This window comes from Centropristis striata, chromosome 21 (assembly GCF_030273125.1).
Source record: "Centropristis striata isolate RG_2023a ecotype Rhode Island chromosome 21, C.striata_1.0, whole genome shotgun sequence".
Classification (NCBI taxonomy): domain Eukaryota; kingdom Metazoa; phylum Chordata; class Actinopteri; order Perciformes; family Serranidae; genus Centropristis; species Centropristis striata.
Genome location: NC_081537.1, coordinates 15,959,956 through 15,984,916, shown reverse-complemented (window position 1 = coordinate 15,984,916; position 24,961 = coordinate 15,959,956). Strand labels below are relative to the sequence as shown.

The window sequence follows — 24,961 nt, the reverse complement described above, 5'->3', positions numbered from 1 at the left end:
AAAAAGAAGCAGGGCACACAGCTGCAAATATTGAATATTGTATCAGGTGGCCTCCAGTTGAAACATGTTTGATTTTCCTCACAATAAATAAGAAGATAGAATATTTAATTGTGAGTGCCTGTGTTTTGTGAATAGAATTGAACATGCAAAGTAAGATTTTACACAAAGAGGTTTGTTATACTTAGTTAAATTGTTTGTTTGTCCTCTGTTGAGGATTGTAAAACATTGCAATTGTTCAACTGAGCTTGGAGTCTTAATTCATGTAAAAATAGGCCAATACTTTTTTTCTCTTAAAAAAATATACCACATGCTATTCTGTATTTTATTAAACTTTGCTTCTGGTATATTATTCGGGACATTTGTTCATAGTGCCTTAAGCTTTTTTATTCTAAATTTCTTCACTTACAAGTACTCAAAAGTACAAAAACTTTGTTGGAAGAAGCTAACTTGCAGAATGAACCTGGCTCAGAATACCAAATGATGTGCTTATAAAACTAAAAAGTAGAAGTAATTGTTGTTTAAGAGTCTGAAGAGCTGGAGGACAGATATAACTCCTCTGTGGTGATAATGTCCATCCATCACTTGCAGGTTATCTTTTACGAAGACAGGAACTTCCAGGGCCGTCACTATGAGTGCAATAGTGACTGTCCAGAGATGCAAAACCACTTCAGCCGCTGCAACTCAATAAGAGTGGACGGTGGTTGTTGGGTGGCCTACGAGAAGCCCAACTACGGCGGCTACCAGTACATGCTGCACAAGGGCGAGTACCCCGACTACCAACGCTGGGCGGGCTTCAATGACTGCATCCGCTCCTGCCGTATGGTGCCACCTGTGAGTTTTAACTGATGCCCTACTCCGTTTGCAGCAATGTTCTCACGAAAGCTTTCCTGTACAAGTGCCAGCTCAGGATCATTTAGTTCTCCCGCCTAGTCCTGCTGTTTTCCCCACTCTGTGCCAGTACCTGTGGCTATTTTAAAGAGTCTCTTTTTAGCTTGAGAAATAATAAAGACTGGGTCATTGGATCACGCCAAGTTTAGCACAGGAAAAAAGTTATCCAACAAGTGCCAAGTCATTCTACTAAAGTTGAACAAATGTTTAAATGACAGTATCATCTTAGCCTCTCACCATTTCTTTTCTAGTACAACGGGAACTACAGGATGAAGATCTTTGAGAGGTCTGACTTCGGGGGTCAGAATCACGAGCTAAGTGACGACTGCCCAGATCTAAATGAGCGTTTCCACACCCGTGACATCTCCTCTGCCAACGTCATGGAGGGCTACTGGATGCTGCACGAACACCCCAACTACAGGGGACGCCAGTACTTCCTGCGTCCTGGAGAGTACAGGAGGCACAGCGAGTGGGGAAGCAACAGCCCCACCATCGGCTCTCTGAAACGTGTCACTGAGCTCAACTGATTTTCCAGCTTTTTTACCCTTATTGAGCACCACTGTTAAAGATCCCAACCCTCCTGTCCCCCTAATGCCAGTACTGTTTCAGTGTGGTCTCAACAGTGTGGTGTCCAAGCCTGAAATCATGCATTTTAACAATGACGGAGGGTTTTGGTGCGTCCGATGTTGGGTTCTGGATTTGTTGGGTTGCTTTCGCATTGTTGGGTAAAGTTCCTCTCCAACTCAGTGCTCAAGCAAAGCTCAATAAATAGTGATGATCTTTTTGCTTTGGTCGTCCCAGAGCAAAATGGTTTGCCTTGCCAGTCCCCAACCTCTTGTCCTACTGGAATCACAATAAAAGAAAACTTGATGAAAGTCAACTAAAGGGAGCCTTTGTTAATTTTCTATTGACTACTACAGCTGTCACTATGAAAAAAGATCAGGGGGATATGGCTTTTCATAAATCTGAGGAATATTTTTCCATTGAACTTTCATCAGGCCACAGAGTTAGATAGAAGTGTAACCACCGAGGTCCTAGACCAAGACCGAGAGTTTCTACAGTTTGCCGTGATATCGTCATTCCACATACACAAAGAGAAATTATCAAGGAAACAGAAGCTTATTCTTTGAAGTTCGATATTAAAGACCAAAAAAAGGGTATCTGAGGATGAGCATGTAGGAGTCTTTATGAGATCACATGGTACAGAGTAAGCGCATTGGGTCCATGAAAGATGCCCATATTAGATCCACATCACAGGGCCAGCGCCAACTCAAAGAGTTGGAGTCAAAGTGGCCTGGTATTAGCCCCAAGCATCAAGCTCTCTCAGAACAAAAAACAAAACCCAGTCCACATCCCTGCTCATGCATTTTTCATCAGCCCAAGATACTGAACCCTTTCAGAAATAAATATCAATTATTGAAATTGTTAATTAGACGCTGCGTAATTGGCAAAGATACACATGAATAAATAACTTTGACCATTAATTATTGATCCAAAAAAATTTGAAGCCCAGTGGGGAGTGCGTTTGAGAGTCTCTTAAGATCAAGCACAACAAGAAATATGAGTTTTGGCCTTGAGTAATGTCCAATTAAAAGATTGTCGGCTTTGCTGTACAAGTCCAGTGATTTGCCCTCAACATCCTTTTTATATCTGTGGACAACAATACCCAGCAGACAACATAACATCAACAGGGTGCAGCCTGGGATCTGATCAGCTGGGGTCTGGGGGCAATGCCAGATAAGAGATGAGAGGAAATTTACAGGCTGCCAGGGCCTCAACCATAAATGGAAGTTAATCTCAGGTCAAAAAGGGGCAGTGTGTTCAAATATTAACTACAAGTGTGTTCAAATATTAACTACAATTCAAGACGTAAGCACTCAAACTGTACGTAGAACTGCAGAAAACAAGTCTATGGGCATTTGTGTAAAGGTAATGGCTGTAACCCTGCAGACTTTACATAAAAAAGAACAGTAAAGGCAAATAACCTTAAAACTGAGCTGCTTAAATATTTAGTACTGTCATGTTGCATATATAAGTTCTATACTGCAATTTCTACTTATAAAATAATTTAAATCTGATTTAAAGTTCACCTAGGAGTCATGAAGTTCAGAAGAAGACAGAAGTGAGGTGATTCAAAACAGTAAAGCAATACAAGATAAGCTGTTGACTTGGAATCAAACATTAAGTATGAGACACTTTGGGAATTATTTCACCGGCAATTTTGAGAATATGATGTACAGGGTTCATAGCTTATAGCCAGTGTAATGCAAAATCAACTATTTGACTTAAAACGGAGGAATTTCAGGCAATAACCTGACAATAGAAGCCTTCAATATTACAACAAAACACGCCTTAAGTCCTGATATTAAGTACTAATAATAAATGGTACTAATACAGCAACTGGGTATAAACACTTGTACCTGAATAGCTACTGTTACTGTAGCAAACAACTTTGATGCACGTGATATTGTAAAATAACACACCATGCATCAAACAGGCAATACTCAATGTCCCTGGATTGTTCCTTCTCTACCTCAAGTCATTTAGATGATATTTTCAATCGCTTCACACATAAAAAGGACAAAAGAGTGAGATCCGAGTTTTGTCTCCCTCTTCATCTCTGAACCCTTTGGACTTGGTGATGGGAAGCTGATTGAAGGGTAAGTAGTGCGTTTTACAGAATGAATTCTTTAGATGCTGGAAAAGAGAAAGAAAACGAAAGAAACAGAGAAACCCAGAACAGAAGCCTGTGATTCCATTATTAGTCTCAGTTCTCCTTCTCCCTCTTTTCATTTCTGATGGCTGGATAATTAAACCTCTATAGTATTGTCTTCCATCTTCCTTGCCCCACTTCCAGCAATGCGAATTCCCCTATGGGCAACTTTAAAAAGGCCCTTTTTAGACATCTGTTTTTCAGATCAGCACGACTCCCCCCCCCCCCCTCCATTAATTTGTGTTCTTTGTGAAAGTAGAAAGACTAGTGCCAGGACAGAGATGAACATACGTGTAAAAAATCCTCAATATTTCAACAACAAAAAAATCAAAGAAAGTAAGAAAAATATCCAAACATTCTTTTTCAACATTTCTTTTTTTTATTTTTATTCAACTGTTCTGCTATTATACAACCCAAACCAATCCTTAAGTGTGCGTTGCAAGACATCAGATAGGAGCTCAGAGGCTGGAATGTTACAGAGCTTAATTTAAAAGCAGTCGCGCTCTCCCCTCCAGCTTGAAGGAGGCAGCTTGTCAATTACTGTTCGTGCTCTGACAGAGGCTTTGGGCATCACAATGAACAAGCAGCAAAGCAGCAAAGCGTGAAGAAATGAGCACAACTTGTAACAATGATCAAATAAATAAAAAACAGCAAATAAAATGGATTCTAACTTGCACTACTATAAAAAAACCTGGTAGATTTCTGATACTTACATAAATTCTTATGTGATTAAGTTTTAAAACATCTTAAATCTGTAGAATTTCGTTAAACTGAGAGAACATTTTCTACTATTAAATTCCAGCTTGGAAGGTTCTAATTCAACGTCTAAAGTTACCTAGAAGCAAATTACCTGCACTTTCAGACACGTATAGAACATTTTGGGAAACACAGCAAGAAAAACAGATGATAAATGAGTAAAGAAAGCACTTACAGTACAATCGGTATGAACCTTGTGGGCAATAAACCTGCAATCAATTAGAAAATGGGCCTCACAGTTATAACATATGAACAATTAGAGCAGAAATTGTGACTTTCTTTGTGAGAATAGATCATGATAAACAATATCATATACCTAACATATATGCCCATCATCATAACACTGTGTTTTTATTGGCTAGAGAGAATTATTAACTGTTCTGACCCTTGACCACAGATACATAAATGTTTGGGAGGTTTAACAAAGTGAAATTAGCAAAGTAAGTACATGATTTTATGTCTTAAGATTCACATTTTTACTTGCATATTTTTTTCTTCTTATATATATTTTATTGAGCATAGTCTTTGTGAGATTTTTATTGCCAACGACCACTTATCTGCAATTAATGTGCATATGACAGTTAAGATACTTTATTAATACTTGTTTTGACATTCTTCTTTCTCATGCACATTTTATGACGAAATAAAATAATGTTTTTGTGAATTAGTGTTAAAATCATGTCCTGAGACTGGCTCTTTAAAAAAAGATAAGATATTCAACTACTTCAGTTTCTTTGGATACATGTATAATAAATACTGTGTATCTCCTTTGTCTTAAAGAAAGTAATATAAGTAATGCCTCACTTCCACTGCATCGCTTGCCTCTACTTAACTCACTTGTGGTACCAAGTGCTTCTCCTCTGTTTTGTTTTGTTTTCCATTGCAGACAGTTTCCACCCAGTGTAGGCAGGATTCTCAGCAAATCATTTTGCAACCTACATTCAGTTAAATACAGCACAAAGACAAGACTTATACTGCTTAAAATGTAATGAGAATATATACACTCATTCTGAATGAAGCACTTTGTTTTAAACACAACTTTTGCTGATGGAAAACCAAGAAAACAGTGAGTTGAGTTGAGTCTACGTGCCGTACTATGCAGTGGAAATACAGCATTAGTTAACTCTCTTCTATACTCATAGTTTGTCCAATGAATCAATGTGGAGGTATTGTGTTGTGGTTGTCATATAAAACCTCATCCATACTCATATAAAAGAATAAGCTGAGGTAGCATTTAAAATGTTGTAAACTCTTGTTAAAAAACTTAAGATTGTGCTGATAAAACAGACCATTGGTGTGTTAGCTTCTCTCTCCATTAGGGCTGGGCGATATATCGATATAAAAGATGTATCGATATATTTTTAAATATATGGAATTAGACCATATCGCATATATCGATATAGTTCTATTTTTTTTTCTTTCTTTATATATAAATGCTGCCCTTACTAGGGTTTGTCATATTTAATTCTTTTGTAATGTTCATTATTCTTTACTCATATAAATATATTTAAGAAAAAGATTGGCCTATTTTATTACATAGGCTATTTTTATTTTATTTAAATGTTCACTTTATGGAGCTTTGATTTGAAAAAAAGGTACTCCTGTTGTTATACAGTATTTATGTTCACTTAAATAAAAAGTTTCAATAAAACTACTTGTGACATGTCATATTTGGCTTAGACTGAACATTTGCTCTCACTTTGCGATAAAAATATCGGGATATGTATTGTACATCGATATTCAGCCTGAATATATCGGGATATGACTTTTGGTCCATATCGCCCAGCCCTACTCTCTATGCTGTTTAAAACACTGATATCAGTCACCATCTGCAACATGCCCCCCGGGGGGAGCTGCCAGCTGCCAATGCAAACCATTTTGACCAAAGTTAGGCCCGGGTGATTGTTGTAAAAGCCTCTGGTCTAGTTGGTGTCCCTCTGCCCAGCGAGAGGCTGCCCGACAGGCAGGCTTTCATGCAGGTACTTCATGGTGCCCTGCTCAGAGAAGTCGGCCGCCGTGTGCCCGTCGCCTCTCAGGACCCACTTGGTGGTGAGCAGCCCCTCCAGGCCGACGGGGCCCCGGGCGTGGATACGAGCCGTGCTGATGCCGACTTCTGCTCCTGGAGACGAGGACAAAGGAAGAAAGACGGCACACTTCACACTTGTGTCTATCTTGCATCTCCAGCTGATCACTTTAGTTTTTATTACTGCCTGCATCACTTTTGTTACAAGGTCAGAGGACCCCGTGCACAATTACTTTCACAGTAAATGAGGCCACAAAAAAGAGAGATAATACAGTGAACAGACCACCACATACCCAGTCCAAAGCGGTAGCCATCAGCGAAACGTGAGCTTGCGTTCAGGAAAACACAGGCACTGTCCAGCTGCTGCAGGAACTCCTCGGCTGTCTCCTCTGTAAGAGACAGGCAGCTTATTGGTGCCACTAGTTTACAGCCTTGCATCTTCAAACACTTTCAGGCATTCACACAATGTATGTGACTACAGCTTTCTATTTATCTTAATGACGCCATAGATTGACTTAAATAAGAGCAAAAGCTTTAAAACAGAGTTCACACCCAGTGCTGTAAACTGTAAATTGTGAATTCACCCCCAAAAACACAAGCTACATAACATGTCTATCATCAAGTCTATGGGTCCAAATGTCATCAGGAGAAATCCTTGAGTTGCTTTATTGATTTAAAAAAAGAAAAGATAATATGTATTAGTGAAACAAATCAGGTTAGACATTTTGCACAAGGAGCCAAGGGAGGATTTTCTCTTGATGACTTCACACATAACCTACAGATCCCACAATGTGTCAGTGAATTTAAATATCAATCCATATATAAAACCTAGCTATCTATCTATTCTAATCTCTCTTATCCACCGTGTCTCTATTACCTACCTATCTATCTATGTTCATATTCTGTCCAGTGTTTCTATCATTTGTTTACGATTGAGTACATTTTATTTCACTGAGGTACCTTCTGTGGTCACCAGATGGCAGCAGCACCTCCTTCACTGCAGCTGAGAATAATCCTCAATGTAGAAATGTTGTCAAATGTTGCTGACTTTTGTTCTGATCACCTAAAACAGAGATTCTGTCTTTTTAAAGCCAAGGGTCCCTTAAGATAAAGAATATTGCGGGGATCCCCTCATGTTTATCCCTTGGGAGAATTGGCCTATTATTTTACACTTAAATCGTCACAAGAAAATTGTACTAGAAAGATATTAGACATGTTTTTAAAATAAAATACCTTTCACAGACCCCCAGAGTGTAACTGATGTGTGACAATTTCAATTTCAACAGTTTTTTTTATCAAGATCTCCAAAATTATTGTTGAAAAAGTTGATAAATGTGCATTTTTCTTATAAATAAATATATTTTTTCACTATGCACAATATTTCTTACAAAAGTTCTTTTTGTAGCAAATGCTGCTCTTTATGTGGCACTTTTTGTTCCCATCAAGATTCCACAGTATTTAGAAAAATTGCCCAACAAATGAGCGCATCATTGCAATATGTTAGTCTTCAACACTGTCTGCAAGCAATATGTCCGCAGCCTTTAAAGATCAGGAAATACTCTGGACACTGCACAGAATGCTTCCGATCAGCATGAGTTAGAGAGATGTGATGTGATGGCTCACTTGAAAGACAAAATGTGTTTAAACATGACCCAAAGTTATGACAGGGATGACTCTTTTAAAGTGCGTTTCAGCACCTGCTCTACATTTTAAATGGGCTCTGTCCCCTACACTGGAGTCACACAGGGAGGCTGTGCACTCATCCTGACAACAAAGTGTCACTGCTCATTAGTCACAGTGGCACAAAGTGAGATGAAAAGGGAAGGTGAATCAAGGGAGTGAGAAGGAGACCTTGATGAATATGAGACACCTTCATGAAGAGGCATGATTGACCAAGACCGACGGTGTTGTTTGGACCATGTTGAGGTAAGATATGACCAAAATGTCTGCATTTCTGTCATTTTTAAAATGAAAAATTGATAGTGAGAGACAACAAGATAACACAAACACGAACACATGGAGCCACCTACCATTTTCTGTGATGATAACGTCTGTGTGGGAGCTGCCGTACTTGTGAATATGGTCCACAGCGTCCTGCATGCTGTCCACCACCTCCATGCAGCACTCCAGGTCCCCGTACTCTGTCCGCAGGGACTTGGCCTCCGACGGGCTGAATGTCAGGTAGGAGGCGAACCGGGGGCCTGCGTGAATCTTCACCTAGTGACACCACACAAACAAAAGATCAATACAAGGTTTCTACAGGTTTTCAACAATACAGGGTGTCCATAAAGTCTCTTTACAATAAATAAAAAAAATTACAAAGCCAATCGATGAGATATCTTAATCAGATTTGTTTTATGTACTCAGTGCTTATCAAAGTTTTTAAATCACATTGCATTTGTGTATTTTAGGTAAAATGAACCACTTAAAAATGAACCACTTAAAAATGGCCACTCCTCAAGAGAAGGCACAATGTGCATCATGTTTTTTTGAAACAAAATCACGGGGGACAGTTTCTCTCCATCTCTGTGCCTCAGTTTGACTCACAGGGAGCCGAGAGACGGTGTTTGGAGTTGACGGTAGAAAGCGAGGAGGAGGATAGAAGACTGACACCCTACAGCGAACATGGCAAGAAATCGAGTACTGTCTTGATGTGCTTTGTACCACTAATGGTGCCCATGTATAGGTGTATTAAATGAGGCAGAAAACTACAATATCTACTCCCCATTTTGTAATAATTTCCACATATTTGTTTTTAAGTTGTAAAGAGACTTTATGGACACTCTTTATATATTTATCATAGTTATATTTAAGACTTTTTAAGACCATGATGAATGCAATTTAAGAACTGTTTCAAGTCCCAACTGGCAAAAACTACTTGCAAAGTAAAATTAACCTAGCTATTTTTTTGATGAGGTGACACCAGATTGTGACACAACCTTTGTGTGTTTTGATGAATTCTGAATAGGCTGCACAGTTTGCATTAGTGGTTATGGGTCCCATGTTAGTTTTATTCAGTGACCAGAACACATTTTTCCCCATAAACACATTCAAAAGCGAGAATAAACTTAAAGCAACTTTATAAAAGTAACATTCATATCACAATCCAATCAATTTTTAAGACCGATCAAAATCACATTTAAGACATGTTAAGCCAAAACATTCAGATAATTGGATTTTAGACTTTTTAAGATTTTTTTAAGGACCCATAGAAACCCTGTAAACAAGTCCACATGTCCTCCCGGGGAAAAAAACACTGAAATCTATAAAAAAACAACTTTGTTCCTCATTCATCTTATGTTGTATGACTAATAAAGCTAAAATAAAGTTTACCCGCTCGGTGCGCAACATGTCGATGATCTGGTCAAACAGCGGGGTCCTGAGGATGTCCCTGTGGATCAGCAGACTCTCCATGGCATTACATGCAGCTGGGTAGTCACACTTGGAGTCTCTGACTGGAACAAGAAGAGATCCCTCAATTACTCCCGTAGTAGGAGTCATAGCTGGTTAAAATAAGTACAAGCTTACACGACAAGACAGAAAGAATTTACTGACATTTAGTAAATTTGTGTTAAATTACTCATACAGTCACCTCTACAGGTCAAGTCAGCAGGGAGAATTCAATTTACTGACCGATTTTGATGACTTTGTCAACGCTGGCTTCTGCGTCAACGTAGACGTGGCAGATTCCTTCGCTGTGACCCAGCACCGGGATGCCCTTGGCCGCTCGCTGAATGTTCCTCACCAGTTGGGATGAACCTCGGGGGATAATCAAGTCGATCATCTTGTCCAGTCGGCACAGATCCTCCACCTCCTCACGAGTGCTCACCTTGTAACGAATACAGATCTGTCAACTTTGCTGCTGTACAGGCTTGCTTTGGATGATTTCAACCAGACTTCAGAGTTCTCCCAGTTTATGAAATATGCTATATAAGGTTTGCATCACCTTACAATAAATGTATAAGAGATATATTTTACCAGCTGCACTGCCTCTGTGACTCCGTGCATGGACAGGGCTTCCTGGGTGAGCTGGTGGAGGACCCGGTTGGTGTTGGCTGCCTCCTTGCCTCCCTTCAGCAGGAGGGCGTTGCCACTGGCGATTGCCAATGCTGACACCTGGGGAAAAACATCCTAGTCATTTATTTATGTTTTCAGTATTTGCCAGAACAAAACCAAACTGCCAGATCTGTTTGTGTTACGGCAGCTCTGCCAGGGTACCTGTGGCAGGCAGTCGGGTCGGGCCTCAAAGATGACCAGAAGCACTCCGATGGGCACAGTGATCTGCTCCAGCTCCAGGTTGTGAGCCACCCTGGTCCTGCGCAGCACGCGGCCCACGCTGTCCTGGGCGGCCACAGCGATCTGACGCAGACCGATGGCCAAGCTGTTAAGTTTGGCAGGTGTCAAGCTCAGACGATTTAGCATGGCTGCTGGCAAATGGCCTGCAGGAAGGATGGAGAGGAAGATTATGCTTTGCTATCAGGGGAGAGAGGATAAAGCTCTTTTTAAAAAAAAAGAAATATATTTATTGATTTTCAAGAGACAAAACAAAACAAAAAAAGAACACTTAACAAAGATCACATAACATACAGAACACAGCACATCTTGGATTACAACAATATTCCATGGTCATAGTTAAGATGGATACTATAAACAAAAACCTCTAAAGTAGCCAAAAAATAATAATAATTTGACATATACAAAATCACATACTCATTTGCACTGTGAGGTTTTATATAATAGCCAGTCTATAAGATCACATTTTTAAGATAATTCAATACTGGGTCCCATGTTTAAAATTAATTCTGAAACGGACAGGAAGCCAGTGCAGAGAGGCCAGAACTGTGGATATGTGTTCCTGTTTCTTTGTGCCTGTTAAAAGGCTCGCTGCAGCATTTTGTACAAGTTGTAGGCGTCGCAATGAGCGCTGGTCTAAACCTACGTACAACCAGTTGCAAAAATCCAGTTTTGTGGAAATGAGAACATGTATAACCTTCTCCAGGTCACTAGGAGAGAGGTACGGTTTTACTCTGGCCAGAAGTCGCAGCTGGAAAAAGGCGCTTTTGACCACATAGCCAATTCGCCTGTCAAATTTGAACTCACTGTCGAAAGTAACACCAAGGCTCTTAATGACAGCAGTTTTTTTTAACCTAGTGAGGGGGGCAGAGCATCAGCACAGTCGCTGTAATGTTTATGACGCCCAAGCACAATGACTTCTGTCTTGCTGTCATTCAGATTTAGGAAGCTGAGGCTTAAAATTGTGATATTTCATCAAAATAACTTTATTCTAAATGTCTCAATTACAATTTGGCAGAAAAAACTGTTTGCACAAACAGATCCTGTAAAAAAAAACATAACCATTTTGCCATCCTCAACTGAACCGAACTGAAACTGCTTGGAGTTCAGAGAGTGAATTGAGGCAAACTGTGGAGAGGGAAAACGAGTCGCCCTCTGGTGGATAAATATGAATACAACTGCACATTTGGAAAAATTTACAATAGTATCTCTTAGGTAAGCTTATATTGCAATATAATGGTTATAATTAGATTATTTCCTGCCAGGGAAGAAACTGTTGATAAAAAATCTGTTTATGGATACATGACTTTAAATGACTATGAAGAAAATAAAAAAAGAGGGTGCATTTCCACACTTTTCTCTGCAAAGGCATTATAAACTCAATGCATTAAAAAAATATACAAGGTAAAATATCATGAACTCTTCTGTTACCTGCGTTTACAGCCAGGTCTATGTCCATCTTGTTGGCTTCCAGAATCTCTTCCTTTCTTTCAGTCAGCAGCTCTGCTAGATGGCAGATAATCTCACTCCTCTGACAACACAATCAACAAAACACAGGCAGGATGTGCATGAAGCATGTGTGTCCACAAGAGGTCAGTGTTTCTCTGCATCTGATAACTTTTAAAAAATGTAACTTATGTTAACATATCCTTAAAACACAACTAATGGTGTTAACTAGACACAAGAAAATACATTTTTGTTTTCATTTAAAACAAAGTGGCACCTGGTCTGGGTGCAGAGATGCCAGCGTTCTTCCAGAGTTGCGTGCCATTTCTGTCTGATGCTCCACAGTTGGGCCTGTTGAAGGGTCAGAGACCAGACAGACATCACTCGAAATACAATACAGTTGCCATTTTATTAGGTAGACCCAAATCATACCTTTATCAAAGTTTAGTCTGTTGAAATGGATTTAGAGGTTGTTTAGCATTATGATCTTTAGAATTTAGATTTTGTAATTTGTGGTGCTGTTGAACTGTACTGAGTTATAATGAGATGTTTTAATACTTTCTCAACCATCAGTGGCATAAACACAGTGGACAAAATATTAAACTTCTCAGCAAGGTTATAATAGTTTGGGATTTTTCCTAAGTTTTAGTTTTAATTTTGTTGTGAAATTTTGTTTCCAAAATAAGTTAGTTTTAATTAGTAATTAGAGTGAGTTTGCTAGTTTTATTTTAGTTTTTGAAAATTCTTAGTTTTGGTTTAGTTTTTATTATTTTTAGTGTTAGTTTTTTTTGTAATGGGGTCACAATAAATTATTTCCTTTGCCTTATCCGACTTAGCCCCAATAAGGTGATTAACTCTTGCAGCTTTGGGTGAATTTTGGTTCAAGTAAAGTGATGGACTTTTTGAGACATTCCAGTCTCAATAAACATATTAACAATATATTCCTACATGTTCACTAATCAGCAGCTGTTTGGTCGGAGCTACATAAATAGATTTCATATCAACCAAAGGGGTTTATGTATGAAAAAGTTGAAAAGACGAAAACAAATGACATTTTAACTATAATTTTAATTTTAGTAGTTCTGTAACCCCACAATACAGTTGCATTTAGTTTTTTTTTTAAACTCATTTTTATTTCAGTGAACAAAAATGTTTTTTCAAAGCTAGTTTTCGTTCTTTCATTAGTTGTCTTTAACTATAATAACCTTGCTTCTCAGTATAATGCAACACAAATCAGCAGCACCACAAACTAGCATCCTAAAACTGAATCAAAACCTCTTTTAAACTAAACAATCAACACCAAAAAATCCTTAAGATGTGATTCATAGAAGGACTGTTGTTTTAGAAAGGGTTCATTTTAGCTAGGCATATCAAATAATAAAAAAAATAGAATAGCTGCAATAATACTAATGTGAGAAGGCTGAGAGAGAGCAGCCCAGGTGAACTCACCTGCAGGTTTGATCTCAGAGAAGAAGGTTCCCACCTTCTTGCCCTCCACAATATCAGTGATGACGTGACCGGTTACTTTAGGGTGGGTGCCATTTGCAATGACCACTGAGGTGCCACCCTGCAGGGCCCACAGCGCAGCCTTTACCTGCAGAAATACAAAGACACAAACACAATTTTAAAAAAGGCTCTGAAGTCTCCAGTTGAAGTCTTTACTTTTTAAAAGGATGAGTTACAATCTCAACATTAATGTCTAAACCATGTGTTACCTTAGACATATATTACAGAAGTTACAGTCATTACAGAAGCAGGACAATATTTTACATTTTTTGTTGTTGCATTAAACTGTCAAAAATGGCTACATGAACACTTGGCTACAGTATAGTTGACTTCAAATGGTTAAGCAGGATAACAATGGCTATCAGAGGTCCTGTACTGTTCTGTCGACTTAGGAACTGTAAGCAATGATGTATTCAGACCCTTTCCTTATGTGAGAGTGCCTGTGCAACAGTGCAAAAATACTACATCACAAGTAATAGTCCTGCATGTGTTTGCATAAAAATGTACTTAAAGTATGAAAAGTAAAAGTATCAATTCTGCAGAAAAATAGCCCCTGTAACTGATATTATTAAATACTTGGGCTAGATTTATCTACTTAAAACACAGTTGGTGGTGTTGTCCTGTGGTTCCCAAACTTGGGGTTGGGCCCCTCTTAAGGCCCACAAGATGAATCTGAGGGGGCGTGAGATGGGAGAGACAAAGTTCTTTGGCTGAACTGCTTGTAGCAACTAACCCTAACCCAAGTATACATAGTTTTTTTTTTATAAAGATCCCAAGTCATAAAAGCTAAGTAACCACTGATTTAATCTTTAACAATGTTCTGAAGATGATCATATATTTTATATATGAAACCTGAATCAGAATACTAACTAGTGAATACACCTGTCAGCAACTGGTAGTGAAGTAAAAGGTACTGATGTCATTGTATAAATAACCCTTGCTCTCCCATTATATTTTCAAAACTAAATCTAGAATGCAATGTTATGAGTAGAAAATGGAAGTAGAATAAAAATCCATATCGCAAGAATTTTTGCACTTTGCTGATCTGATGAATGTCTACTATTATTGGGCTACAAAGCACTGAATAAGGGCTGAAATACATTTCTGATCTTCTGCTTAGCTACGAACCATCCAGAACTCTCAGATCATCAGGGACAGGTCTGCTCTGTGTTCCCAGAGTCAGAACTAAACATCAAATCAAAATCAAATCAAAATTACTTTATTTATCCCCGAGGGGAAATTCAGTTAGTCTGGTAGAATCTCTTGAAGAATGAGACAGCCTGAAGACTGTAGGAGCGAAGATCTTTTCTATCTCCCGTCCTGCAACGGAGAGAGAGGAGCTGTCCACTGGTGTTTTTTTGGTCCATAAAGGTTTTGTGTAACGGATGATCTGGGTATTTCAAGATGGCCAAACATGAAGAGGCAGCATTCAGTTTTTATGCACCACATATCTGGAACAAACTCCCAGAAAACTGCAGGTCTGCTGCAACTCTCAACTATTTTAAATCAACACTGAAGACTTTTCTGTTTGCCACTGCCTTTCAGTAAACAATAATTGCTACATTTTCAGCTTGTTTTCAATTTTAAAATGTTATATCTGAATGTAATTTTATGTCTCTTTCCAATGCTTTTAGTGTTTTATGTAAATCTCTTTGAATTACCTTGTTGTTGAAAGGTGCTTTACAAATAAACTTGCCTTGCCTTACTAAGATAAGGCTTTTACCTTTATGTAAATATGTTTTTTAACACAGTTGTTAAGGACGTTCATCATACCTTGGCCTCCATGCCTCCCAGCCCGACTCTGGACTTAGTGCCATAGGTGATGGACTGCTGGTCTCCAGGGTAGAAGATGTCAATGAGCTTTGCGTCATCAGTTCCAGGGGGGCTGTTGTAAAGTCCTAAGAAATCAACAACTCTTACACAACTTATTCGCTCAGGCTCATAAGTGACAAACAAACCTAAAACTTATGAAACATGTCTTGTTCTCAATCAACCTTCTTAACACTCAGACACTCAGACACTCAGACACGCCCCATCAGCATCAATTTCAAACAAGAAGGCAGAAGGTCTGTGTTTGTCTCCCTCATATGACACTCAGTTGCCCCTGAGGAGGGTGTTTTCTTTCCCCCCGGTGAAGACCGAGACAGATGGTGTTGTTACCCAACAGCTGACCCAGACTGTTGTTGTGGTAACGCACATACCTTCCACGTCAGACAGCGCGATGAGGAGGTCAGCCTTCATCTCCACGGCTAGCCGCGCAGCCAGACTGTCGTTGTCCTTAATGCTGATCACCTACAGAAGCAGAAAAGTGCTGATGTAAGCTCCTGAAGACAGAAAGTCAGCCATCTGCCTTTTAAGGGCCAGAGGCAAGCTGATTCAATAGAAACAAATCTAAATACATGGGTGCTTAACAACTGTGCAAAATATTACCGAACTGTCACTCACTTGTTGCTCCTGAATTTTTAGTCCGCTTTTCTTTTTTTGTCTGACACCCTCAGTCAGTAGACTTACCCGGACTCTGATAACTGTATATACGTATATATTATATTGTGTGTGTATATTGTATATCTAGTGAATACAATTTGTATATTTGTTTAAGTAATTTATTCTTATTTTATCTTATTTTATTTATTGTATTTCATAATTCTTAATATTTTTGCACTGGAGTCTCTGTAACAAGAGCAATTTCTCCCTGGGGATTATTAAAGTAATTCTGAATCTGATTCTGATTCTTCGCTGGACCCATCGCGGCAAGTTTTCAGAACAATGACAGTGAAAAAAGTGAAATTATGAGCAACCCTGTGGTCCATCTTTTCCTGGATGATTTACTTAATACCTCAGACAAACAGCCACAAAAAGCCTTTATAAGTTTTCAAAATTCTAGGCACATATGGTGAGGTCCAAAATTATGTTCAAACTCAATTTAGATTTTAATAATATTGTTGTTTTTCTGGCAATAGAATCAATGAAATGTTTGTTTGCAAGAACTTCTGGGTAGAAAATTCCTGTCACTCACATGTAACTTAACTCCACTAAAAAAAAACTAGAATTACGTATCATTATATAGAGTCATGGAAAAAAATTATGAGACCACCATGTTTTCTTCAATTTATTGTTACATGTTTTCTTGATATTGATTTTGGTTATTAACAAGAAAACCATGGAAAATGGCTAAATATCAGCTCTTAAATTAAACTCTTATGAGCCATTTTTGTTGCTATCATTATATTTGTCCAAACAAATGTACCTTTAGTTGTACCAGGCATCAAAATGAACAAGAAAATGAAGAAAAAGGGTGGTCTAATAATATTTTCCATGGCTGTAGTCTATACATCACATTCATCTGAAATGCATGCTTGATGCTTCTATACGTCATTGCATTTTCCCTTACGTTAGGGTGGAGACCTAATTAATTAATATGTATTTTTTTGTCTGTAATTTATATTCACACCATTTGCTTGTGTTTTTGCTGCTGTGATGAGTGAATTTCCCCATTGTGGGATCAATAAAGTCTAATCTAATCTATAAGCACTGCAGAAGTGTCAGACTGGCCAGGCTTATGGTTTAATTTAACATATGTCGACAAATCGAATCAATCGGTGGTTGTCTACCAAGAGATGAATGTTGTTGTTAGTGCAGCATCACAATGATTCTGTCTAATGGCGTCTATTTAAGTTGTGCAATGAAAAAGACAGAAAGAGAGAGAGAGACGTGGAATCATCTCCAAGAGAAAGATGTGTTAGTTATTTCTGCAGGAGAAAAGGTAAAGGAGGCGTCTACCTACAGAAGTTAGTCCTGGCCCCTTCTGACATCACCTTCAGCATGCACTCCCCTCCCTGTATGCATGTGTCTTAATGGTTTAGGGCAGAGCTGATGAGGTGAGGCAGGGTGGCAGAGGTGTTTCATCATGTGTGTGTGTGTGTGTGTGTGTGTGTGTGGATGAAAGAAAGTACTGCAGATAATTAATCGTAACTGTGTACGCTATAAGATCGCTGTCTCTACCCCCGCTGCCACCGCCACCATCACCTCTACGAGCGTCGCCCCCATGCTGTCTGTACCCACATTTACCCCCTGCAGGTCGCTGTTGGGCTCCGGCGGGGGCACCACGGCGTCATTGGTGTTGATGATGGGCACGATGTTCATCCGCAGCAGCTCCTGCAGGGTGCTGTTCAGATTCTGCCTCTTTTGGTCATCGTGGAAATCAAGATTTGTCACCAGGACCTGACAGCAGAATTAACAGAGAGCAGTGGGTGTGAGAGACAGATTTAACCCTTAATAGGGCACTCATTGAAATACTTGCAAATTCCAAATTTCAACCCAAGAGAATATTGGAGGATATTACATACTGCCAGAATGTGTAAAAAAACATACAGTCCCGGTGGAGGGGGGTAATATTTTGAGAAAAAAATTTACGAGTTTAAAGTGGGAAATCTAGGAGAAAAAAAATGTGCAGATTTATGAGATTTAAAGTGGTGAATCTGGGTTATCGTTATTCTGCGACTTTTTTCGCGCAGATTTGCCACTTTAAATCTCTTAAATATGCAACTTTTTTTCTTGTAGATTTGACACTTTAATCTAGTAAATTTGCAACTTTTTTCTCGAAATATTACCTGAAGTTACCAAATATAGTTCTTCGCCCGATAAAGGGTTAAATGTGTCATTATACATGCACTTCTCAAGCTTTCCAATGGACATAAGTACCTGGGCAGTGCAAGTGCTGTACTGGGTGAACATGGCCTCGTAAAGGGCCATCAGGCCGCTCTGTCCAGCTGCAGCACAGGCCCGGGCCTCCAGCACCGGCAGAGACTGCAACACAAATGCAGTAAATGTCTGGTTACGTTTATGCACATAACCCGACTGTATATAACAGAGTGAAAAGCCAATCTAGTATGATGGAGAAATCAATTGTTCTATTCTATAAACTGTCTTAGCTGATGATAGGATTAAAAGGGATACTACTGTTTTTTTTTAGATAGATGTAATTTATTGAACTAGGAAATAACTTAATTAGGATTATTAAGTGCTTGTTAATTACTGTTAATTAACATTTTAATAACTGCTAAGTAGGGTTAGCTATATCAACACCAATGTGTCACATTTTTAGGAGAAGCTGAACATTAAGCTTCACAGGTAATAATAAAAAAGTGTTTTTTGTACTGTATTGTATTTCATTTGACAGGTGTCATTAGAAATGTGTCCATTCAATGTATTTTAAAGGAAGAAAAAACCCTGTGGTGTTGTTTTTAACACAGTTTTAGTGCTGTGTGATACCATTCATACAAATATAAATATTGACAAGGCTGTCTTTTTCTGTCCTTTATTGATGTTTTGTCTTATATTTCAAAATAAAACGCTTGTTGTTGTTTTTTTATTAATTCCACACATAACACATTACATTATTTATTGTAATTTGATGTTGTACAAGAAAAAAGGTGGCGAGATTTATGATATGATTTATATGATTTTACATTTTACTTTTTATCTATTTGTGTACAGTGGTGGAATGTCACCTTTATTTACTTGTCTGAGAGTTTCAACTGTATCTTTTTCTTATTTGCTTCATCGTTGATTTACACCTGAACATTACCTTTAGCCTCAACACATTCCTGTACATTTTCCTCACCATGTCTTTGAGCTGGTTCTGTCCTGAGTGCAGCGCCTGACGGACACTCTGGGACAGCAGGATCTCATGTCTTAATCTTTGCTTGCCAAAGGCCACTGCTCCACTGGTGACAATCATCATCTCTCTGCCCTGGTTCTGCAGCATGGCCACCTGGAGAACAATACACCAATTAAGAGTCACACAACACAGCTGAGGCCACAGCGCAGAGTCACTAAGGGTTCAGCTTTAAAAAGGTGGACTCACCTCAATAACAGAAAAACATATTTTCTGCCTTGCCCTTCAGGGTAGCTACCCATGACATTATTCTGTGTTTTAACTGTCAGTGTTTTCAGGTATCTGTCCCTGAGATGTCTGCCTCTACATGGATGTGATGGGGTTAATATAAATATGCTTTTAGTGTTCAAAATGTGTCTTTTCACAAACACTACTTATACCAGAAAAATAATTATTTTGAAAACTGTTCACAGAATGTTTGGTGGCTTAAGGACATTTTTTTATTTAATGAATACTAAATCTTTCAAGTTTCAAGTTTCCTATGAGCAAGCGAAAAAAATATTGCAACTTGAGTGAACCCTCCTGAATTTTCCTTAAATATAGAATAGATGTAATCAGATTCTTGTTGAGGTTTTTTGCTAATTTGTATTTGTACTATTTTTATGTGCAGTAAAAAAGAAGAAAGCTAAATATGTAACAACAACAAAAATAAATAAATAAAATCAGAGAAAGATGTATATTTACGTTGGTAAATATGCAGGTTTGTGAGATGACCTATGGATGGAAAAATCATGAACACTAACTGATGGTTTAAATATCAAAGAACTTGAAACAGATGGTGCCCAAACAAGACTTTTCCACACTGAGAATTTATATTTTGTTGGTGTACAGTTTTTAAAAAAATATTTGGCCTCTTACCTGCTCCACTATGGAGGCCAGCCTCCCCAGTGCCAGGCCACATTCATCCCCCCGGGTGACCACTGCACTACCAAGCTTGACTACAATCCTTTTGGCCTGTCGCAGTTCACCGCGGTGAGAAAAGGAGCTGCCATGGGCTCTCCCCTGAGGAGCTGCAACGAGGGAGAAGTTGTTATTTTGACATTACTGGTGAAAATTGAGTTACTCGTTGGACAACACAAGAAGTAACATTGAGCAACAACGGAATTATGAATACATAGAAAACTTAAAGAACAGTTATTTAGGAGAATTGAAAAGCACTAACTATTTTGTTGTGATTAATTGAGCAAAAAGTCTTGAAAGGCAGAGCTGCTAAAAGTTCTTTAAAATGGCTCAAAATTCATCTTAGCTTTTGTTCATCAATTTGTTTTATATCCAGGGCGGAACTTTGGTCTCTCCCCTTTGGCACTCAATCACACAAACACTGGAGATGTCATGCTCACTTTCAGTACGGAAAATATTTAGAGTAAGATTCTGTTACCACAAGAAGATACATTTTGTATGGATGTTTCTTTTGCAAAATTTGTGTCTCCAGTTATCTTCTCTAAATGTGATTTATCTCAAGGCAGAAGTTAGTGATTTGAAAGTTTGCTGCAAGCCAAGGTCGCGGGACATGTCTGCTGACCAGAGGGATACAAGACAGCTCTGCCCAGCGATATGACTTGCGTACACATATTGAATAAACTGACAAATCAGCGGATCTAAAGGAGGCAACGTCTGCATAAAGATCAACCTACATTCTTAGTAAACTTTTGTTAGGCTATAAAACTGGGTTTACTGACCAGCCTATGTGTTGTCAGGGAAACAGAGACTCTGTAACTTCCTCCCCCATCAAACGATCGGCGCGGAGAAATAGGTGAGAGGTTATTGTGTTGGAGTCAGATAAATACATTTTAAAGGTTTCCACAGCCCTATTTCCCAACACATAGTATCACAATATTTCACGTGGCAGTATTCTATCAATTCTTGGCTTTTTTTGTTTTGGCTGTAGCCGGCTCAGTTTTATGAAAATACTGGAGATACTGGCATCATATGAAACTACAAGATCAAAGAGCAAATAAAAAGACTGAAGTGAGATGAATAGACTGAGAATTTTCTCTTATTTGACAAAACAATTCTTGATGAAATTTAATTTTGTGGACAAAAACTGCAGTTAAACAGTTAAATCCCAGTATTTTGAATCTCAACGCTCACCATATTGCAAAATGCTTACAAATCGCAATGATAACGTATCGTGACTCAAATAACGGGATAAAATCGTATCGTGGGGCCTCTGCTGATTCCCACCTCTAGCTTGTAAGCTTTCACAAAACATGCAGAAATAATGCTGAAATGAATGCAGAGTATAGACAGAAGGCTCTATCAGTATCCATATTGAACACTGTCCTTGCTGTCAATTTTCTTTTTTTTATGACTTTAACTCTTACTGAATGCTGATTTTCTTTCTTTTCATTATATGCAGAGAGCTTTCCCTGCAGGAAAAAACCTTAATCAGCATAGAGTGTTTCGCAAGGGCTTGAATGTAACAGACGTCCAGTTATATGTAGAAGTTGTGCACTCCAGCTTTAATTAAAATGTAGTGAAAAAAATGAAAAATAAATATGAAGCTAGTTGTGTAGGCGGCACCTTCAACTGTTTTAAAACTTTTTTTGTAAAGGAAAACATCTGTTTCAATACATTGGTAGAAAACTTTCCACACCAACACTGCAAACATTACATGAACGTGCAAATAACCATGCTTTGCTGGTTTTCATTGATTTACATGACAGGGACAAAAAGAGTGCAGCTCCCTCTCTACATGCATCTGTAACCGGGGAAACACATAATCACGGCCTTCAAACTGCCACATCAGCAGGGCGAGCAGAAAAGCCTGTGCTGACATTACACATCTCTCTGGAGCAATGAAGCGCATGACAGAGACAGAAAGACGGAAAGAGAGAGAGAGAGAGAGAGAGAGAGAGAGAGAGAGAGAGAGAGAGAGAGAGAGAGAGAGAGAGAGAGAGAGAGAGAGAGAGAGAGAGAGAGAGAGAGAGAGAGAGAGAGAGAGAGAGAGAGAGAGAGAGAGAGAGAGAGAGAGAGAGAGAGAGAGAGGCCCGTGATATCAAGTTCAGACTAGAGTAGGTCAGAAAACTCCCTGCAGGCACAACAAAGTTTGCACATTTTATCAGGTGCATTTCTAAAATTCACCACATCTGTCTGCAGATACTGTGTTGACTGTGTTGATATGGAGACAACCATTGTAGCTGAGATGCTCTTGAACTTAAGTCTGAAACTAATTATTTGATTGTTATTATTATTGATTGTTATTTTTATAATAATTCAGGCTGTATTATGTCAGAAAAGAATACAAAAAATGTGAACAGAAATTTCTCCAAGTATGAAGAAATCTCTTCACATTGCTTGTTTTGTCAGCAAAGCAAAAGCAACACAATTAAGAGTGATATAAAACAGAGGAAAAAAATGTTTGGAATATCTGCTTGATAAATGACCATAAAAAATCATCATTTTTTTAAATTTTGGGCTGCAACCAACAGCTATTTTAGTATTGATTAATCTGTTTTTTTGTTGTTGTTTTTTTTACATGATGTATATTATTTGTCAGAAAATAGTGAAAAAAATATCATAGGTCACTATATCCAAAGGTGATTTATTAAAATATCTTGTTTTTGTCAGTGAAATATCTTTACATGGGTCTATAATATTTATTAGAAAATAGTGAAAAAATATCCCGAAGGCCAAGTAGATTTCTTGAGAGATCTTTCCAAAAACTAAAATTGACAAATACATACAAGCAGAAAATATTCAAACCTTAAAAGCCAGACCTAAATATTTTTTGGCATTTTAGCTTGAAAATTACTTAAATTATTAATTCTATATCAGGAAACTTTAATATTCTGGCAATTGACTAATAAAGAAACCAATTTAGTAACAGGGTCATCATTTTTGCAACAAAATCCTTTTGTTTCTGTGATCCACACTGCTGGCTGCATAATCTACACAGTGTTTACATGGGATAAATTGCAGCATGCTTGCCTTGTGTCAGTGGTCTGGTGAGCAGCCGGCATACGTGTCTCTGGTGATTCAGTGGGATCCTTGAACACAGGGTGAGCCTTTGCAGCAGCATGGTCAATTTAAAGCTTTTTTACTGTTACAGAGACATACAGAGAGTGAGACATGCACAACACATCAGCAACAAAGACATCCAACTGTGGTATTTAGGGTGAAAACAGAGGTAATGTTGCATTTAACCCATAACAACCCATGGTGACTCGCGTGTACAAACACAAACACTTTAAATCGTCTAGAATCTCCCATATTCAGCTTTATGCTTCACCTTAACTCATTAAATCCCTTAGCAAGACTGTGTGACTGTGACAAGAAGTGACCTTTCCAAAATATGTGTGACTGGAAACAGAAATGTGAAAAAGTAGCTAATTTCAAAAAGCTTATTTTTTGTTACTAGGCTAAGTTCAAAGCCATTTAACAATTCTAATTCTGATAATTTGACCAAATATACACAAAAAATAATCATATCCTATCCTGCCACAATTTTTATATATGTTGTGGAGATGCAAAGAAAAAGGCAAATTTGTGTTTCTGTATGTACAGTGAAAATAAATGTCCCCTGCTGGTTTCCAAAATAGTAAAATTATAAGAGTTTGTGCTTACTTGCCCCTCCTGAAGTCCCAGTTTGTCTTGTCCTTTGTGCAGTAAATAGATGGCGGCTTGTGTAAAGTCTCCTATTGATTCATCTTCTTTAACCACGTTAATTCTTAATTTCTCACACAGATACTTAAAAAGAGGAGGACTCTGCATGTGCCCGGCTCCTCCCCTGACTGATGAAACTGTGACGGCGCTTTGCAACAAGTGTAAACGGGACGTGTCGCTAATGTTGCCACGACCAGTGTAAATTAATTACCGATGCAGCTACAAGACTATAGATTAATTTATCACGTTTCGTCGCGTTGACATTAAAATAAAATGCTGGTTTTCAGCAGAGAGAGGGCGTCGTAAATTGGCGGTGAAGTGGCAGGAAGTGGCGTCAGGCCGGCCGGCGAAATGAGGAAGACGAACGGAAATGATACTTGGTTTCGAATGTCAAAATAAAGCTTTTTATTTTTTTATTTTTTTTATTTCCGCAAATAATACCATTTTTTATTTGTAATTTGATGTTATACGAGAAGAGAAAAGGTAGCACGATTTATGATATGATATGATTTTACATTTTACTATTTATTGAACAGTGGTAGAATGTAACTAAGTACATTTACTCAATACTGTACTTTAGTACAATTTTAAGGTATAAGATAAGATAAGATAAGATAAGATATGACTTTATTCATCCCGCAGTGCGGAAATTTAGTTGTCACAGCATCTCAAGATACAGACACATAGATATAGAAGACAGAATAAGAGTATTAAAAATAAGACATATACATACATTCTATACACATTCTATACATTTCTGCTATTTGGCATTTATTATTAATATATATGTTTTGTGTTTGTTTGTTTTCCTGAAAGTACTTTGCATTTTACAGATATTGTGCGTAGATATTGTATGTGTACTTTACTTGAGTATTTCCCATTATGTAGGCCTAACTTTATACCTCTATTTCGCTACATTTTAGAGGCAAATATTGTACATTTTCTTCACTGCATTTAGTTGACAGTTTTAGTTACTTTCCAGATGAAGATTTAACATAAAAATGCAATCAATTTAAAATGATTATGCATATTTATAAATTAAACCACATAAAAG

At 38.2% G+C, this 24,961-nt stretch overlaps 2 protein-coding genes across 6 annotated transcripts; one reads left to right on the top strand and one right to left on the bottom strand.

The window, feature by feature from the left end:
• Nucleotides 1–567: 567 nt before the first annotated feature.
• crygmx (crystallin, gamma MX) lies at nucleotides 568–1,415 on the top strand. The gene is made up of 2 exons (XM_059324960.1): nucleotides 568–831; nucleotides 1,140–1,415. The coding sequence occupies exons 1-2, from the start codon at nucleotides 568–570 to the stop codon at nucleotides 1,413–1,415; spliced, it is 540 nt and encodes a 179-aa protein (XP_059180943.1).
• A 4,323-nt stretch (nucleotides 1,416–5,738) lies between these two features.
• Nucleotides 5,739–24,274, bottom strand: aldh18a1 (aldehyde dehydrogenase 18 family, member A1). Of its 5 annotated transcripts, none has more exons than XM_059324955.1 (19): nucleotides 23,869–24,274; nucleotides 23,233–23,344; nucleotides 20,161–20,312; nucleotides 19,987–20,016; nucleotides 19,249–19,398; nucleotides 18,327–18,431; nucleotides 17,688–17,846; nucleotides 15,827–15,917; nucleotides 15,399–15,523; nucleotides 13,569–13,713; nucleotides 12,397–12,470; nucleotides 12,105–12,204; nucleotides 10,599–10,819; nucleotides 10,359–10,496; nucleotides 10,014–10,209; nucleotides 9,714–9,835; nucleotides 8,411–8,597; nucleotides 6,674–6,769; nucleotides 5,739–6,476 (listed from the first exon to the last, which is right to left on the bottom strand). In XM_059324955.1, exons 2-19 carry the CDS (start codon nucleotides 23,321–23,323, stop codon nucleotides 6,280–6,282), a joined length of 2,379 nt encoding a protein of 792 aa, XP_059180938.1. In that variant the 5' UTR covers nucleotides 23,324–23,344; nucleotides 23,869–24,274; the 3' UTR covers nucleotides 5,739–6,279. The 5 variants fall into 5 exon arrangements, with proteins under 5 accessions (XP_059180938.1, XP_059180939.1, XP_059180940.1 ...); XM_059324956.1 differs by having other exon boundaries at nucleotides 17,694–17,846; XM_059324957.1 differs by lacking the exon at nucleotides 19,987–20,016 and having other exon boundaries at nucleotides 23,869–24,273.
• Nucleotides 24,275–24,961: the final 687 nt, after the last annotated feature.

Bases quoted from the DNA above. Each gene is read 5' to 3' on its own strand.
- crygmx (XM_059324960.1), top strand. From the start codon at position 568: ATGTCCATCCATCACTTGCAGGTTATCTTTTACGAAGACAGGAACTTC. The intron at 832-1,139 runs GTGAGTTTTAAC...TTTCTTTTCTAG, and splicing joins CCTGCCGTATGGTGCCACCT to TACAACGGGAACTACAGGAT.
- aldh18a1 (XM_059324955.1), bottom strand. From the start codon at position 23,323: ATGCTGCTGCAAAGGCTCACCCTGTGTTCAAGGATCCCACTGAATCAC. The intron at 10,497-10,598 runs GTACCCTGGCAG...GTTTTTCCCCAG, and splicing joins GACCCGACTGCCTGCCACAG to GTGTCAGCATTGGCAATCGC. The intron at 6,477-6,673 runs GTATGTGGTGGT...CCTCGTCTCCAG, and splicing joins TGGCTACCGCTTTGGACTGG to GAGCAGAAGTCGGCATCAGC.